Raw genomic sequence first — 17,783 nt, 5'->3', positions numbered from 1 at the left:
CTTGAGGCACGTCACCGCTGCCTGGTGGAGCCAGGACGATGATCCTGTTTACTCGAAGGATCTCATCAAGGAGTTCGAAGTGGAGAACCCGCCGCTCGAGAACGAACTCGCTTGGATTCTCAAGAAAGGTATTTTCAAGGAGCATCCTTCCCCTCCCTGATAAGTTTATATATATATATATATATATATATACAGTAAATCATCGATGAGTGTTCGTAGGCTGCGTGTTCAGACGTCATCTTCACGACTGGGGGGTCCCACGTGGAACTAGTCAAGTGCCCAGTAGTGGGGATGGCAGTGAGTGCCAAGGAGCCTTCGAACACTCATCGAAGATTTCCTGTATTATCAAGTTGGCTCTTGTGTAGGTTATTAATTTTATAACAGTGAACTTCTTCAGCATATGCATAGGTAGTTGAGTACTTTAAAATTGTCAAGTATCCAGAGTACTTGACTGTTTGAAAATACCTGAATACTCAAGTACTTGAAAATGCTCGATTATAGTGGACAGGAAAGAATTTTTAAACGCTTGAGTGCAGGAGTACTCGAGTACTTAAATATCTAGGTGTACGAGCACTCGAGTACAGTAACGAATACACGTGTGTGTACCTTGAATACGTTGGCTACATTTCAGGAAATATTAAAATAGCTGCGTCTATTGTAATGAACCACCCTGCATAAATGTTCGTTAAAAATTAACGTTAAGCAGTTCGAACTACGAGTTACACACCTTGTATAGCAGATAATATCACTATCGTTATATGTCAGGGAGCACGATAGTTACGAAATAACCCTCTCCATGATTACGTCGTTAGTGAATTGTGTGTGCGCCGGTCGCCAGAGAGACGGATACAATGTCATATTCTATTAGAACGTGGTGGGATCCTATGGAAATCAGCTTAAATTGAAGGATTCTTCGGGAATCATAGCAATTTCCTGGACGGGAACAGAATTCACCCGTAACGACCTCGACGACGCGGTCTGTCGGGCATTCTGATACTCGCGACAGTAGGTTTATATTTAATTCTATAAAACGAACGACTGGACGTCGACGAACCATCATCTTATCGGGGTCGTCGAACGAATAAGCGTCTCCCGTATTCCCATTCGCTAAACAAAGTGCAATTGAAGGGAACATTTTCAGTCTCAGGGTCATCGATTCAAGCTCTCACTCGCGTACACGTCATTTCTATGGGTCAACGATCGCGGTCAGCCTACACTTAACGTGCGTACATACAAATCTACTAGTACCTACGGGTGTTCTAGCGATGCCAACGGAGTTTGAAGTAACAGAAGTCGGATATCGGACGATTCAATAGTCACTGCGAAGGAAACAGTAAAATATTTTTTATTATAGTCACTGAGAATGTTAGTACTCACTCCACACGATATCGGACACTTTTTGGAGTAGCATTTCGGATTTTATGGACACTTGGATATTTTGACACTGTGATGAAATATATATAAAACAAAATAGAACAGAATTTTGTTACCTGTATCAGGGTTATTAACCCCTTGTCTTATAACATCGAGTCAGACACGTGATGACGATTTCAAACTGGATTTAATAAACATGTATACTATTCATGCTCTTTGAGTCAAAGTGAAATTCTGTTTCATTGGTATTAATATTTAAGATTTTGAGTAAACGTTACACTTGCCCTAAGAATAAAATTCTTTTTCTATCTGGGAAATTATTAACGGTAAAGTAATTTCTGAGCGTACAATCGTCAAAAAAATCGTAAGGCAAGGGGTTAATGTGTCAATGGTAACACGTAAATACTGCTAAATTTTACTAGAATTTTTATTCTGCTACGTTTAGCAAGTCCAGGAATGTTATAAATGCATAAGCATTCGCAGTTGTAACATATTTAATCATCGTTATAAGAATATAGATCTGAACCACATAAATCTTTCCATACACGACTACTCAACATCGTATCATTAGAAAATCAGTTTATAGTTTCAAAATAAGTGGACAAGTTTCATTTAAAAAAATACCCGTCGAAGACCACCGATAGGGTCACACAGCACGTCCAGACGAACTGGTTCGGCTAAATAGAACCAACACGACCCAAGCAGGCATGCATTTCTAAACGGTGTTCACCGTCCTTTGCCAGTATATTTGCAACGCGTGTCGTATGTGCCCCGCTCACGAACAACCCGTAGGCTCGACCGTGCTGCACGATCTCTTCGCCAGTCAGTAGCTTCATGATCTCTGTAACAGAAAGCTCGTGGGCGAACAGTTCGGCCTCTAACTTTTGCCGCCGCGACTTCAGTACCAGCCGCCTGTGTTATCGTTCAAAGTTTTCACAGCCGCGACCACGGGAAGTTTGCACGGAAACCGTGACGCTGGTGGAAGTTCGAGTGAAAATTGGTTATGCAGTGAGTGGTGCTGGTGAACCAGAGTTTATTAGTCGGTCAATTCAAACGGGCCGAGTATATACTCGACACACAGGCCCATTTGGCGACAGAGGCCTTTCTACGAGTTGTGAATCGTAGTCGTTTGTTGGTCGAAACGTGTGTGGTTCGTTCAACTCCGTTATACTTCAGCGACACACTTTTTGTTTTTTTGTTGCCGTAACAACTTTTCCGTAGTACATACGTATTGGTTTCTTTTTTCCTCCGCGCTAGAAACTCGGGGGCCTTGGGAAACCTGGCCCCCCTCTATTGCATTTCCGCTCGGTGATTGCATATATGGGATTCGTATAGACAGCCGTTTCAGACGTGCATTGATCGCGGAAGTTTATGCAGATTTTCATGAAGTAATCTTTAGTAACTGAAGTCGAATAGATTCATATTTGTCTTATTAAAAATTCTATCAGGTTCGAAATAATGTGAAAACTTCATCGCGATTTATTCAACTGTTTAATGCACTGTAATGAGGTATTCCCTGTGAGAGATCATGGATTCTGTGGGACAATTAGATGTGCAGTTGTGTGTACTCTCCTTAAGTGTTCGTTGGTGTTAGGAAATTGAGTCGTTCGTGGACCAGAGTGACTTGACTTCGTTTTTTGATCTTTTTCAGATTTTAGCGCCGAAACACTTGATTGGTGCTTAACTGCTTAATTGTTGTTAGTATTTGGAGCTTTTAAAGTTTCGGAGTTAGGACTTAGAAGAATTCTTTGGACCAATGAGTCGCGTGTAGATTGATTAACTAAATTTTTTTTTTTTTTTTTTTAAATGGAGTTAGAACAGTTAACTCTGGCGACGACTTGTTGAAGTTGAGGAATACGCGATATGTGTCGTAAAGATTACTAGAATTGCAACGTTTTTATTACCTCGTGTGAGCGTATGCTTTATCTGTCGAGGCTTCGGTCGTTTCTAAGTGTTGGATTGTTCTTAAAATATCGGGATGTTCCAAGAATATTAACTTGTTCCTAAAATATTGGGTTCTTCGAAACTTTTCGTAGCATTTTGCATCACCGAGAAAATCTTGTTCGAGGTATACACATTTGGAATCGTTGGTCGAGTGATATTTACGCCCTTATCTTGAATTCCACGAGTTTATGGTTTTGATAAGAAATGTACCAGCGTCCATAGCTTCTTAGATACATTCATCTAATTTCTGGTTTTATATTCTGTTCTTTAGTTAGCTTTTTCTAGACAAACTGTTCCATTTGTATTGAATCCTCATGAAAAGATATGGAAGAATATTAGTATTAGAAAGAATAATTACTTCAAAGGCATATATATGGATGTGTATTTCGGATCATCGGACATTATAGACAATTTGTATGGCCAAGTTTTACTATATTCGTCCAAATCATCGTTCTTTTTTTTTAGTCCAAACATCGCTCTTTTCTTAGTTCAAACATCGCTCTTTTCTTAACCCAGACGTCATTCTTTTTTTTTAGCCCAAACGTCATTCCTTTTTTATAGTTCAAACATCACTCTTTCCCGCCACAAATATCGTAGCATACACGGTGCACAAACGATTCTTGCAGTTTTCACCGTACACATTCACCAATCACGAGCTTGGGTCAATAATAAACGACGTATTCTGTGAAATATTTAGTGTTTGAGCGAAACAGGTTGCTACTTACAAGTTTAAATCCCTCGATGCATGGGAAATGAAGTCAGAAGTTGAGTTAAAGTATAAAATTTGGGCCAACTTCGGTAATAATAAAACCCTTTCGTTTCTTTTCATTTTTCATTTTTTTTTTTTGTAAATTGCCCACTCTTTTTTTCTTTTCTTCATTTTCCTGTATTTGTCCCCGATATTGTAACGTACCGCCTAGCAATTCCAAGAAATTGCTTTTCCATCTGTAATTAGACGTTACAATCCCCTCAGGAATCCGCGTACTGGTGGTCGTACAGTTTCTTGGTACTACATGAATAACTCGTTTCCAGGATGTCTGCTAAATTCCTGCTTACATTGCGGAGCGAATCGTCGATCATAGAATACACATAGATTTAGTCATTTCTGAGGTGAAGTTGCATTATTTGAAAACATAAACAAATATTATACGCTTACCATTCAAGAGTATTTGGTCCATTCATGTTTCTGTCCCGTTTCTAAAAAATGTGTAAAGTAAAAACAAAAATGTTTTCCTTACAACGAGGCTTACAAGTCAAGCAAAATTCATAATTGTCTTCTTTTATTTTCTTACTAATGGCATTACGTTGTTGGTAATTACTTGTAATGAATTCTCACGAGGCTGTATGCGCCATATCGCGGACACTTGATAATGAGATTTTACGTTACACGTTCCCAACCGTAATACTTATTTTTCCGTAATTAAGTGCCGGTGGAAATAACATCGTTATAATCCCCACGGTGTACGTTACGACACTGTAATGCACGAGATCGAGTTCATTATACAGGGCGTTTCGTAATATGCGAGACCCACATTGGCGGTAGACGAAGAACGGAAAAGTAATAAATAAAATTCATATAAAACGTTTGATCTCTAAGCCTACAGTTGTCTAGTTTCTCAACCACTTAAGAATTCGATACAAAAAAAGGAATAGTCGAATATTGTACACGGACAGTTTTAGCAGAATTAATTATACCTACTTGATTGTCAAAGGAGAATCTACATATGTAAATGAAGATCCACAGTTTAGTCACTAAGAATGACACGAATACAAATACGGCTACTACACTCGGGGACAAAGTCAAATGGAACACGTGTTTATACGAATTCGTTTCGTTATTCTTTGTGCATTGCGAAAGTGGCTCAAACGTGCTATGAAACACCCTGCATATCCACGTAATAAAATAACTTATTCGATAAATGAATTACTCGGTAAAAAGTTCGTGTCGTTTGAGCTGGTTTTAAAGCGATCCTCATCATCCTATGTAATCGATCATCTGATGGGGCTCGTTTCAACGTTGCGTAACATTGCCACCCTTTGCGCGAACGTTTGATTAAGTACTCGTGACCCATATTATAGCCATTAGTGCGTGAAGTTGGGATAACAGGGGTATGTAGTATCGTCTAACCGTAGTAATCGAACAAACGATTGTTTATTAGGCGATTAACAGGAATACAATACAATTCTTTTGTGTGGCACACTGACGTACTTGGATGTATTTAGGTCACTAGGTGATTGTAGGATTTTTCGTAATTAGTATGACGTAAGGAGTTACGTTGCATAGTTATCATTCTCCATTTTAGAAACCCGTAATTCATTTTCTATCGCAAAATTTGAATACACCGCCAGAATGTGTAATTCGGCGCGCGTACATTAGTACCAGTATAACCTATCACAAGGCAAGGTCACAAAACCCGGTACGCGAATCAATGTGTCATTGATTCGATAATTTTTGTGATAAATCTCGACGAACAAGTGTTTTGTGATCAGCAAATTTTTGAAGTGTGAGTTTTTGATAACGTAGGAACGTTGACAAGCTGCGATTAATTTGCAATTGGTTACGTGTATAAATCGTAAGAACATTGTGACATCGTTAAAAGGGAATAAAAAAAAAAAACAAAACATGCTTCGACGAAACCAAAAAGCTCTACTCTACTGTGAACTGTTTGGACTTTCAGAGGAGGACGAATCACAGATCTTCGTGAAGTTCTTCAAATTTCACAAATGTTACGACCTAATACCAACCAGTGCCAAGTTGGTCGTTTTCGACACTCATCTCCTCGTAAAGAAGGCCTTCTTCGCTCTTGTCTACAATGGTGAGTAAAAAATAAGGTTTTTTTTTAATAATATCAATAGCCTTTCGTTTCATTCTTCGAACTGTGTTTATCTTAAACTGTCATCTGTGGTTATCTCTAATTGTCATCTGTATTCAAAGCATGTAAACTGGAGGACACTTAAAATTGCTTTTAGCAAGTGTTGAATACACACTTGAAAAATTCTCATTTATCTCATATATTTATTAAAAATACAAATATACTTCTTTATTTATTTTATTTATTAATATTTTGTACAGGTGTGAGAGCTGCGCCATTATGGGACAGTGCAAGGCAAGAATTTGTGGGGATGTTAACTATAACAGACTTTATAAAAATTCTGCAGATGTACTACACCAGCCCATCTGTAACAATGGATGAATTGGAAGAACACGAGTTAGATACATGGAGAAGTAAATGTTTTTCTTTAAAAAGTATCTTGATAAAGAATTTTGGAACTGATTAATAAAAATATTTTGTAATTCTTATCATTTTAGAAGTCTTGAAGGATCAGGTTCATCCATTAGTGAGCATTAGCCCTGATGCATCTTTGTACGAGGCCATTAAAACTCTTATTCACAATAGAATTCATCGTTTGCCTGTGATAGACCCAGATACTGGAAATGTTCTCTATATCTTGACACACAAACGAATACTTAGGTTCCTCTTTCTATATGTAAGTACTAAAAGTGGAACTCGTAAGAAGGAATGATTATCAAAAAATAAAACTTAATACAATAATTTGTTAACAGATACATGAGCTACCAAAACCATCATTTACAAATAAAACACTGAGGGAGTTAAGGATAGGTACATTCGATAATATTGAAACAGCAACAGAAGAAACTAGCATAATTTTAGCACTCAAGAAATTTGTCGAGAGGAGATGCTCAGCATTGCCGATCATTGATGCTGAAGGAAAATTGGTTAACATTTATTCTAAGTTTGATGTTATTGTAAGTATATTTAAAATCTCAGATACTATGATTTTGAATTGAATTTTACCGATATTAAATATGTATATTCTTTTTTTTTTTTTTCAGAATTTAGCTGCAGAGAAGACATATAATAATCTAGATATTTCATTAAGAGAAGCAAATGAGCATCGTAATGAATGGTTTGAAGGAGTTCAAAGTTGTAAATTAGATGAAACGCTGTTTACTGTTATGGAAAAAATTGTTAGGGCCGAGGTATAATAATTTCTTTTTATTTACCAATTAATTTCTAAAACAGGCGCGTTAAGTCGTAATTATTTTATGTATTTAAATTTTCAGGTCCATAGGCTAGTAGTGGTTGATGATGATGATAAAGTGATTGGTATAATTTCTCTATCTGACTTACTCTTCTACCTCGTTCTTAGGCCTTGCGGTAAGACGATACTTTTTAATATTTTATAAAAAAAAATTATAATGTTTGCGTATATCTTATTGTTGTCTTAATAGAATAAGTAATGGACTTGAAGCAACGATAACTTTTATTTACAGGTGAAGATGGCAGTAGCAATAAAAATAGTTCTATATCGTTAAGAGCACAGGATTCTGTATCAAAGGCTCCGAGTTCTGTGCAGTCGGAAGCTTCTCTTGCTGATGGTGAACAAGAAACTGAAGTAGACGCAGCTAAAGTAAACCAGTCTGAAGAAGCACCCGCGACACCTAGTCCACCGCTGAGTCCAGCAGCGTCAGATATTTCTGAACCTCAATCTAATTTAGTAAATCAGTCTCAAGAACCTGCATGGAGAGAAGTAACTGTGTCAGGGGGCGAATGAGGCAACGTAATGTGCTGTTAAGCATGAAATTGTGACCGGTTTCTCGCTGTAAAATTAAGATTAAATTTGCAGTTGAACAGCGGTAAGCAGCAATAGGAATAATCGTGTGTTTGTCATGTATTCTTAATGCTCGCGTTGATCTCGCATTAAGAATTTATGAAAAACACGGAACACACAGTTATTCTGTGTTCACGGAATCAGTCAGAGAAAATGACATGTTATCGGAACTTATTAAATCACGCTGAGCGCGAAAATTACGAATGAAGTTTACTGGACGCGACAAACAATAATAACGCGACGCTGTGTAATGTATAAAGTTGAGTAAGCTTAATTTTCTATGGTACAAACGCTACTCAGCATAGACGTTCGAGCTTCTTGCCAGGAACGATCGCTACGCCATTAATTACTCAGGTTATGAGTTCTCCATCGCCCTTTCGTCTATCGTACGCTGGGAATGTTTCAAAACAATATCGGAAAAAAGAAATAGCTGTTTCGTCCTTTACAATTTATAACGGTGTTGTGGCTCTTGTCACACTGGAAACTACTTTATTTCAGATCAAAGATTATGATATAACATGCTTTATTTATATGAAATGGTAGACGTGTCCGCAAGACAGAAAACAAAGAATAGCCGTATACCGAAGAGTGCTCCATAATTAGTAAATGTGGACCCCGTTTTTACAGAGGCCTTGCACGTTTCTCCCTCACAGCAATGGATACTATAGTTCTACTCGGAAATCTCAGAATATTTATATCTTGTTCGTTTTTTTTAAAGTGTTCAATTTTACATAACAGCATAGCATGTGATACACTTTACGCGAAAGAATATAATATGGTGCTTTTGATTTTATGTTACTATTCGACTATGATATAACTTTCAAATTAATTAAATGCTTTTAATTAATCCAATAATAATTCAATTTTATTAATGATCATCCTACAACTTTACACCTTGAACAAAACATTTAAATACAGGAAGGCAATACTTACATGTATCCAAGTTGCCAGTTTTCATTCGATTTTTATGCTACTATATTATGTATCGTACGTAATAACATTTACAAGGAAAAATATTACTAAATATTAAGTGACAGGCCTACGAAGCATTGGTACATGGAAACAACTTTTCTTACCTTGAGCATGCGCTGCCAGCAATCTTTTAATCAATGTTTTAAGTATTTAGAAGTAACAGCAGTACTTTATTCAAGTTACTTACAAAACAGTTTGATTGTGAACATATTCATTTTACACTTATTTTAGACTTGTGTGTACATGTATATAATGTAACTTAATTTTACGTCTTTTGAATAATTATATCTTGTTTGTATCTGCTTTACGTGAAGTTCTTATGAAATTAACTATTATGTTAGTGAATTTTCTTTTGGACAAAAAAAGAAACCAAAAAGGGATGGAAGTATAAAGAGCATATTACAAGATTTTTACGTGATCTCTGACCAAAATTCTGTATATTATGTAATTAAAGATGGGATTGTAACTGGCGTCACATAAAATATGGAAGGAAAGTTTTGTAATTACATTTTATATTGTTACTAATTTGCAAGTGTAATCAACGATTAATCGGGAAAAATTTTTTCGTAAACGACAAAAATAATTGCAAGCGATTGATGATCGTGTCGATCTTAATGTCTCGTCTAATGTATAAGTCTTATCATGACCGGAGAAAAAAAAACACCGAAACTGGATTCTGTTTCAGAAAGAAATTAACGATAAATCATGTAAACATAAAACCGCCGCAGAAAATGAGTGGCAGAAAGCATTCCTGTACGAACGCGATCAACCGAAAAAAAATCTATTTCGTCGTGAAACGTGTTTTGTTATTCTACGCTTACTGCGCGAAAAAAATGATGGAATTTAATGAATTATGCGAAGATCTGCGTGTTACATCTATATGTGGAAATTTGTACAAGAAATGGCCTCTGTGCCAAGGAACTTGCTTTCCTGTTTGGCACAAAGCTCCATTTTTTGCTCTGTAGACATATGGGTCAAACAACCACCTACTCGATTTTGAAGGGGACAGTGCCTGTAATTTAGTGAATTTATTCCTAGGTACGTTTACGAGGATAAGAGTTTAAAGAAAAAAAAAAATCTATTCCATTTAACATGTAAGCCCAGTCAGGATAAAGCAAGTTTGCGTTAGTATTAATTAACAGGAGGCGTAGTGGACAATGATTTTTGTACAGCTGAAAAGAATCATAGCCGAATAAGATTTAGTGTGCTGTAGCTGCGAAACGTTATTTCCTTTTAGTACAAACTACGTTTCAACTTTGCGAGTTGTCACGTTCACTTTTTTTTTCTAGTTTCTAGACGTAAAAGATTTACGAGTAGCCTACGTCCTGCGGCGCACCCGATTTCAATATTACAAAACCACGAAAGCACAATTTACGAAGATCCTGACAAGTAAACAGGGCACCGGTAGTTGTTGAATTTGAGGGAACCATTGAACTCGGGCGTACGCTGCATTTGCGAACCAAAATAATATATAGACAAGGTATTAAGAATAAATTGTACAATAAAGAAATTAATCGAATAAAATTAGACAGTACACCTTAGTCGCGTCTCAGTACTGTATATCCAGGACAAAACGATTTAACAAAACAAAAAAAAAACGATTAACGTATTATTCATGTCCCTCGTACGTGTAAGTTACAAATGAAAAAAATGCGAATTGCTGAGTGACAAAATACATGATAATAGAAACATTTTATTTTATTGTTTGTAGTAATTTCTATGTGCCGTGTTATTCCAATTTTTATCCATGTTACATTTGTAAGTCACCTTTTTATGTCGGAACGCGTGTGACCATTTATTTCAACTTCTAAAGGAACAACTTCTTATAAAAATATAAAAATAGTTTACTTAGAATTTGTTGAAAGAGATGTTTACATGTACTGATAATAACTTCTTACAATTAATTACATACTTTTTCTTAAGCGATTAGACTTGATTTTCTTAGAACGTGGTGTTTTGAGTTTGTTCGGAAGAGATTTGCGAGATACCTACGCATAAAAAATATAGTTAAATTTTGCATTACTCTATTTTCATAACTAATTCTGACTTTTATATGAAATTACTCACTGTTTCGTTGTCTAACAATGAATCATCTTTGGTTCTTCGTCGTTTTCTTTCAATCGATTTCCTATCCTCTTTATTGCTTATGACTTGCATTTTGTCGAATAACATATCATATTCTGCATCATTATCTGCGTTTACTTGTACCCTTTCCGCTTGTTCAATATCATTTTGTTCACCATTACTATTATTATGTACTTGTACGCTATTTTCGATTTCTTTATCTTCTACTGGCAGTGAAACGTCTGAACGCAACAGCATACATGACAATTTTGATGTTAGATAAATCTGCAACACAAAAATAATATTGTGTATTATAATAATGATTACATGCAGTATCGAAACATTCACATTACATTACACGTAACGATTTCAGATTAATATAAAAAATGAAATTCTTTTTCCAAATGGACCTGTATTAAACGTTTACCTTTTTGTTTTATTTAGAGTACATTGCTTAAGATTTACCTTCTTTAATAACATTTTTGTGTCCATGTGATGAATTCGTACATATCTGTCCAAACCAACACTGGCAATATAAGGTTCGATTTTACTGCAAGCTATACCAGTTACACCACCAACAAACCCTTTGTATGTATTCAATACTTTAGCTGGTTTTCTCAGGTCTACAAGATTCATTTTACCTTTGCCAGATCCTACTATGATTTGTCTGGAATAAAATTAACATGATTTTTTTTAATACCATTCTCAAAAAATATATTCCCATTTTTATATATTATTATTATTAAAATGTGTACATGCATGAATGTCCATAGTTTAATTAGAAATTATACTTACTTTTCCCTTGGTGTAAAAGCAAATGTTGTTAATGGCTCATCTTTTATTTCCAAATTTATAACAGGTCTCCTTTGTGTTTTTGGATCATATAATCGTACCTTGAAAGGTTCACATACATTTCAGTAAGCTCGAATATTATTATATTAACAATGTTTTATAAAGTCTGAGTTTCTTACATGTCCATATTTGCCAACTGTTACAACTTGTTCTGTATTAGGAAGAAAATCTACATCAGAAATCCAAACAGGAACTCTCATTTCCAGCCAATCATGAGATACATTTTTTTCTATGAACACTTGTGCCTGTCTCTCTAAATCAAATAATTTCAATTTGTGTTCATTTCCTCCAGTGGCTATTATATTTTTGTTCATTTTTGAGTGGCGCATTCTTTTTAAATTTTCACCGGCTTTTATTATAATTTCATCTTCCTCTTTGAATCGCCATAGCTTCACTTCTCCAGATTCAACTGCAGTCAAGATTGCTCTGAAAAATGTGTTGTACGAGCTCTAAAGAAACTATTATAATTAATGTTATTAAACTTACCCATCATATCGTGATATGCCATTAATCTTTCCTGCTCCGTTATTGCAGCAGAAGGAGCATGTAAATGCTGAGCAGTTTCTATCGTACACCTTCACACTATAAAATTAAAAACATTATAATAACATCTCTGACAGTTCATGAATATAATTTCATTTGATAAATTACTTATTATGTATGACCTCCTATTCCCTTTCCCACCGCAAGCAATCAGAATATCTTTCTCTTGGTCGTCGTCCCAGGACATTGTTGTGATCTCATCATTAGCCGCTATGGTCACTAAATTTTGTATGTTTTGAATTATACATTTCGTTTTATCTATTTTTATGCCTGTAAACAAGAATGTAAAACTAAGTGATTATCTCGTTTGGGTTACACCGGCCACTAATATGAATTGTAAAAGCGTTGTTTTCAGTCCATCGACTAAACTAGGTTTATAAAATACCTTTGAAGACGCCCGACGTACCACCTACGTAAAGATGATAATTGTCTCCAGAATTCATTTTCAGAAAATGTGATGTCTGAACGTCATGTAAAGATTACACTGTTCTGGAAGATAACCATGTGGTTCGTCATTACAGTTTACCACACTGAAGTCCACGTTTTAAATGGGTATGCCGTGAAGATGTCTTGCATCCTGTTATGCATATCCTGTTTAGTTCACTTTGAACAACACTTACAACGTTATACTAACAGCTTTCGTCTTGAGCAAGCATTCGATTTGTAGCTTAAAGAACGTAGATTGATCCCCTGTCATTAATAATAATAGTAAGTGAACAGAACACTGTCAAAATCGCATTTAATCGCGGATTATCACTATTTTTTCGACCAGTGGCGCGACCCGTGGCAATTCGCTCAAACTACTAGCCAAATCATACCGACAGGTGAGTGAGAATTCCTAGTGATGCAAAAATGCGAATATCTCAGTAATTAAGCACTTAAAATGAACCTCATTAGTCTCAAATTGTTTCCCAGAACTTAATGCATGGACCCAATAGTGCAGAACCCCTGAATTAGTAAAAGTATTTATACCTGTATTACCGTAGCCCCTTATGGGGCGGCAACCCTACTTGCAACAGATTTCAATTATATTTACACCGCTGAACGGACATCATTTTTCCTCGTCACGCATTAAATTCGAAGTTTGAACAACGTAGATTAATTCTTTCTAGCGACTGGAAACCAGTAATTACAAGAACATTGATAAAAACACATTTATTTGCAACGGTTGACACTGTATCTCGTCATGCGTACCCCGGTTAGTTCATTTTGGACAGCTCGTACACCGTTACATGGACAGCTTTCGTCTAGCTGAAGCACTCAATTTGGTAGCTGAAAGTACGTAGATTAATCCACTGTTATTGATAATAACAATAAGTGACCAGAACACTGTTAAAATCGCATTTAATCGCCGAATACCACTATTTTTTGGACGGTGGCGCCATCCGTGACGAATCCCTGAAACTGTTAGCCAATTATATGGCTAACAGTTTCAGCGATTCGCCACGGGTGGCGCCACCGTTAAAAAATAGTGGTATTCGGCAATTAAATGCGATTTTAACAGTGTTCTAGTCGTTTATTGTTATTGTCAATGGCAGGCGATTAATCTACGTTCCTTCAGCTACAAATTGCGTGCTTTATCTAGACGAAAGCTATCCGTATAACGGTGTTAGAGCTGTTTAAAGTGAACTAAACGGGGTACGCATGACAAGATACAGTGCCAACCGTTGCAAATAAATGTAATTTTAACAATGTTCTTGTAATTACTGGTTCCCAGCCGTTAGAGGGTATTATTCTACGTTCTTTAATCTTCGAATTTAATGCATGACGAAGGAAAATAATGCCCGTTCAGTGATGTAAATGTAATCGATATCTGTTGCAAGTAAGGTTGCCGCCCCGTAAGGGGCTACTATAATACAGGCATAACTAATTTTACTAATTCAGGGGTTCTGCACTATTGAGTGCGTACATTAAGTCCTGAGGGACAATTTGAGACTAATGACGTTCATTTTAAGCGCTTGATTACTGAGATATTCGCATTTTTCCATCACTAGGAATTTTCACTCACCGATCGGTATGATTTGGCTAGTAGTTTGAGCGAATTGCCACGGGTGGCGCCACCGGTCGAAAAAATAGTGGTAATCTGTGATTAAATGCGATTTTGACAGTGTTCTGGTCGTTTATTGTTATTGTCAATGGCATGGGATTAATCTACGTTCTTTCAGCTACAAATCGAGTGCTTTATCTAGACGAAAGCTATCCATATAACGGTGTAACATCTGTCCAAAGTGACCTAATCGGGGTACATATGACGAGAACAGTGTCAACCGTTGCAAATAAATGTAATTTTAACAATGTTCTCGTAATTACTGGTTCCCAGCTGTTAGAGAGTATTATTCTACGTTCTTTAATCTTCGAATTTAATGCATGACGAAGAAAAATGATGCCCGTTCTCACAAGTACCAGTTTGTAACTTCGTTTATGAAAATACAAATTCCAAAGTCTTCTCGCGCCACACGTCTAAGGCAGTTCTGTCCTGAACTTACGCACAGAACGTAATTAAAATCATTTAAATAAAATAATTAATATTTCTTATTTCTCATAAATACTAAGACGAGGTTGTTATTTAATAATTTATGATAAAATACAAATTATTCATTTATAAAGCTTCATTACAAGATCCACATCTTGAATGTTACTCTGTATCTCGATTTCTATTAGTTATGATTATTAACAATTTGCATTATAAAACAACTGGTGAAATATTTAACAACATATGTACCCTGGAGGTATGTAATTGTTATGAATATGATTTCTAAAATAATCCTAGTTCGATGTAATATAAAACGTGGTTTTATGAGATAGATTTGAAGTTCGCAGCCATTAGCTCGGTATTGTCTTCAGTTTACAGTACTTTACCGATGACAATACCGATTGCCCAGGCCTCACCACGAGGAGGTTGCTGCGAGTGGAGGCCCAAGGCAGGTAGATGGAATCACAAGTTCCACATCTACCCACCTTTCACAATAAACCTTATAAATAACTTAAATCTTAACTATCTAATACTATCGCTACTAAAATCCCTCGGCGGATGACTTCTTTCTTGAGCCTAAACCTACAAAAAAACTAAGTTCCCTCGTCGGTTGTCTTCGTTCTTCAGCTTAGAACTAATATTATCTTAATATTCTAATTAATACGAATTAATGCTAGTAATACGAAATAACAAATTTAACGCAATGTAGTCGCTAATACTCAAACGAAAGAGATAGACGGAATGGAAAAAGTTCCATCGATCATTTCGTTTACGCACCTAATATACCAAGCCAAAAATTAATTCTACGATGAACCACGTTAAACTACAGTATGAACAAGTATCGCGATGAAAGTGTTGTCGCCAGAACCTGGTTTAAGAAAATAGGAAAGACGGGCGCAACCTCGCAAACCCGAATCCATCTCTCACTTTCCAGGCCCTTTGGGCTGGTCACCTACGTACCAGACCCGAGCACAGGTCATGACCAAGTATGGTAGTGCAAGCGAGATCCCCTGTAAAACAGAGTCCTTTTACGGAGCAGACTCCCGACTACTCCGTAGGCGGGTACGTTGTACCCAGGCGCGCACGAGCCTTTACTCCAAATCCTACTTACCAGGCAAAGACTAAACACGTCCGATATCTGGCTTCTCAATAGAAACCAGAGGGATCGGCAAACAGTCTTAGTGCACAGGCCCACTGCCCGTACCATAATAGGTACAGACCCACTGCCCATACCCCAAGTCTGTGTAGAGAAATCAACGAGCAAAATGAATTAATAATAACTTGGTATGCACAATGGCTGATCACAATTTAAGTCTATTAATAGATAGACTAAAATTAATAATAAACGATGTGATGATGAATATGAATATAACAATGAATATCGAATTATGATTTAAGTTTAACTTACAGTAACTTAACGCAGTGGTAGACGCACGCTTTGAAGATGTAGACGTTGATCGATGTCTTCTTTCGATGGAATAACTGTTTGGAAAAATATTTTTCATTATACAATACACATAGAATACATAATATGCACAGTAAATAAATCACAGTAAATAAATAAATAAATATCGAAGCCAATGGTTCTCGAACATCTGTAACATACAAGGGATTAGTAACAAGAAAGGGGACACAACAATATCCACAGTAAATAGATTAATAATATGCACAGTAAATAAATTGGTGGTTGTCCAATGCCTGCAACAAACAATGGGTTAGTAACAAGAGAAAGGACGAGTATGAGACGCACGACCACCCTCCGCGACGGTTCACGAGAAAGTGAGGAAGCTAACGCCGTTATGTATTGGGTGTACGCAGGTTTGTTCGTGTTGAATTGTTTTTGCCGGCTTGAACGACCTTCCTCCTTGAACGACCCAAACACTGGATGGTAGTTAGACCGACGGAGAGCACTGATATCGCGGCATGCTCTACCGTACTCCCTCGCTCGCACACCTCCCCCCTATAGCCACCGAAATTCTTCGGCACGCGTCAACACCGACGCAGAGCACCGATACCGCGGCTCGCTTTACCGCTCTCGCTCGCACACCTTGACGTCACCCGATTCCCGGAATCCCGCGGCTACGAGATGGCTCGTTACGGTAAGGCATTCCCGGAAGGGAAATTGTAAGTCGTCGGCCAAAAGGTACATTTGATAAACTAGTTATGAAACTACATCTATTCTGAATTTATCTGTTACAAATATACAAATGTAAGGCAAAATATAAAAACAAATAAAACAAGAACATCTAAAAAGTAACATTAATAAAATGTCCATTAACGATGCATTTAGAATAAATTGTCTTGTAGTTAAGTGAAAAAATATATACTTTTTCGTTTCATGTTTCATGACTGTCATATTTATCCTTTAACCTTAAACGGAAGCATCGGATATTTTTATTCCCGTCAAATCATATAGATACACGCAATATGAATGGAATATGTAACACTTCATTTGTGCTAATAATACTCAGAATTCATGCTTTATCGGTAACATCAGGTATTGACACTAAAATGGTAACAGTGTTACGTATCCTATGAACGTGGGACAGAAAAAAGCATTGGATGATAGGTGCACTCTATACCTAGTCGGTGGTTATATCGTATACAGTGAAGGAATAATTAGAAACAATGAAGAATAATGAATAAATTAATGATTATAAATTATTATCTACATGTTACCTAGCAAATCATTCTTTAGAATTTCTTGGTTTTTCTACTGATTTTTACAAACACAGAGTTAAAAGGAGGAAAGAGGTAAAAGCAATTTCAACAATTTCTGGAACATTTGTTCAAGAACCAATTGTTCTATGCTTAGGAACTGATATGTGTCATCATCTCTCGATGATTGGCTGAACTAATTCTGAAATTTCATCTGCATAGTTCAGCAAATCAGCAATAGATAGCACTACAATAAAATTCTTCTGAA

General features: G+C 36.5%; 2 protein-coding genes across 2 annotated transcripts in view; one reads left to right on the top strand and one right to left on the bottom strand.

Annotated features, from left to right (window-relative positions):
* Window positions 1–7,978, top strand: part of LOC107188291 (dentin sialophosphoprotein) — a 125,275-nt gene extending 117,297 nt beyond the window's left edge. The window contains exons 10-16 of the mRNA XM_015576561.1: window positions 5,997–6,134; window positions 6,392–6,544; window positions 6,629–6,807; window positions 6,884–7,087; window positions 7,175–7,321; window positions 7,406–7,499; window positions 7,616–7,978. Coding sequence (XP_015432047.1) covers window positions 5,997–6,134; window positions 6,392–6,544; window positions 6,629–6,807; window positions 6,884–7,087; window positions 7,175–7,321; window positions 7,406–7,499; window positions 7,616–7,896 — 1,196 coding nt within the window. The 3' untranslated portion in view covers window positions 7,897–7,978. The remainder of the gene's footprint in view (window positions 1–5,996; window positions 6,135–6,391; window positions 6,545–6,628; window positions 6,808–6,883; window positions 7,088–7,174; window positions 7,322–7,405; window positions 7,500–7,615) is intronic.
* A 2,675-nt stretch (window positions 7,979–10,653) lies between these two features.
* LOC107188281 (WD repeat-containing protein 74) lies at window positions 10,654–12,897 on the bottom strand. Its single transcript, XM_015576550.1, has 8 exons — window positions 12,770–12,897; window positions 12,507–12,654; window positions 12,328–12,423; window positions 11,961–12,267; window positions 11,785–11,882; window positions 11,455–11,656; window positions 10,993–11,274; window positions 10,654–10,913 (listed from the first exon to the last, which is right to left on the bottom strand). The coding sequence occupies exons 1-8, from the start codon at window positions 12,825–12,827 to the stop codon at window positions 10,830–10,832; spliced, it is 1,275 nt and encodes a 424-aa protein (XP_015432036.1). The 5' UTR covers window positions 12,828–12,897; the 3' UTR covers window positions 10,654–10,829.
* Window positions 12,898–17,783: the final 4,886 nt, after the last annotated feature.

The sequence above is a fragment of the Dufourea novaeangliae genome, unplaced genomic scaffold, assembly GCF_001272555.1.
Source record: "Dufourea novaeangliae isolate 0120121106 unplaced genomic scaffold, ASM127255v1 scaffold118, whole genome shotgun sequence".
NCBI classification, from domain to species: Eukaryota; Metazoa; Arthropoda; class Insecta; order Hymenoptera; family Halictidae; genus Dufourea; species Dufourea novaeangliae.
The sequence above is the reverse complement of the archived record's forward strand: the minus strand, read 5'-3'. Positions and strand labels throughout refer to the sequence as shown.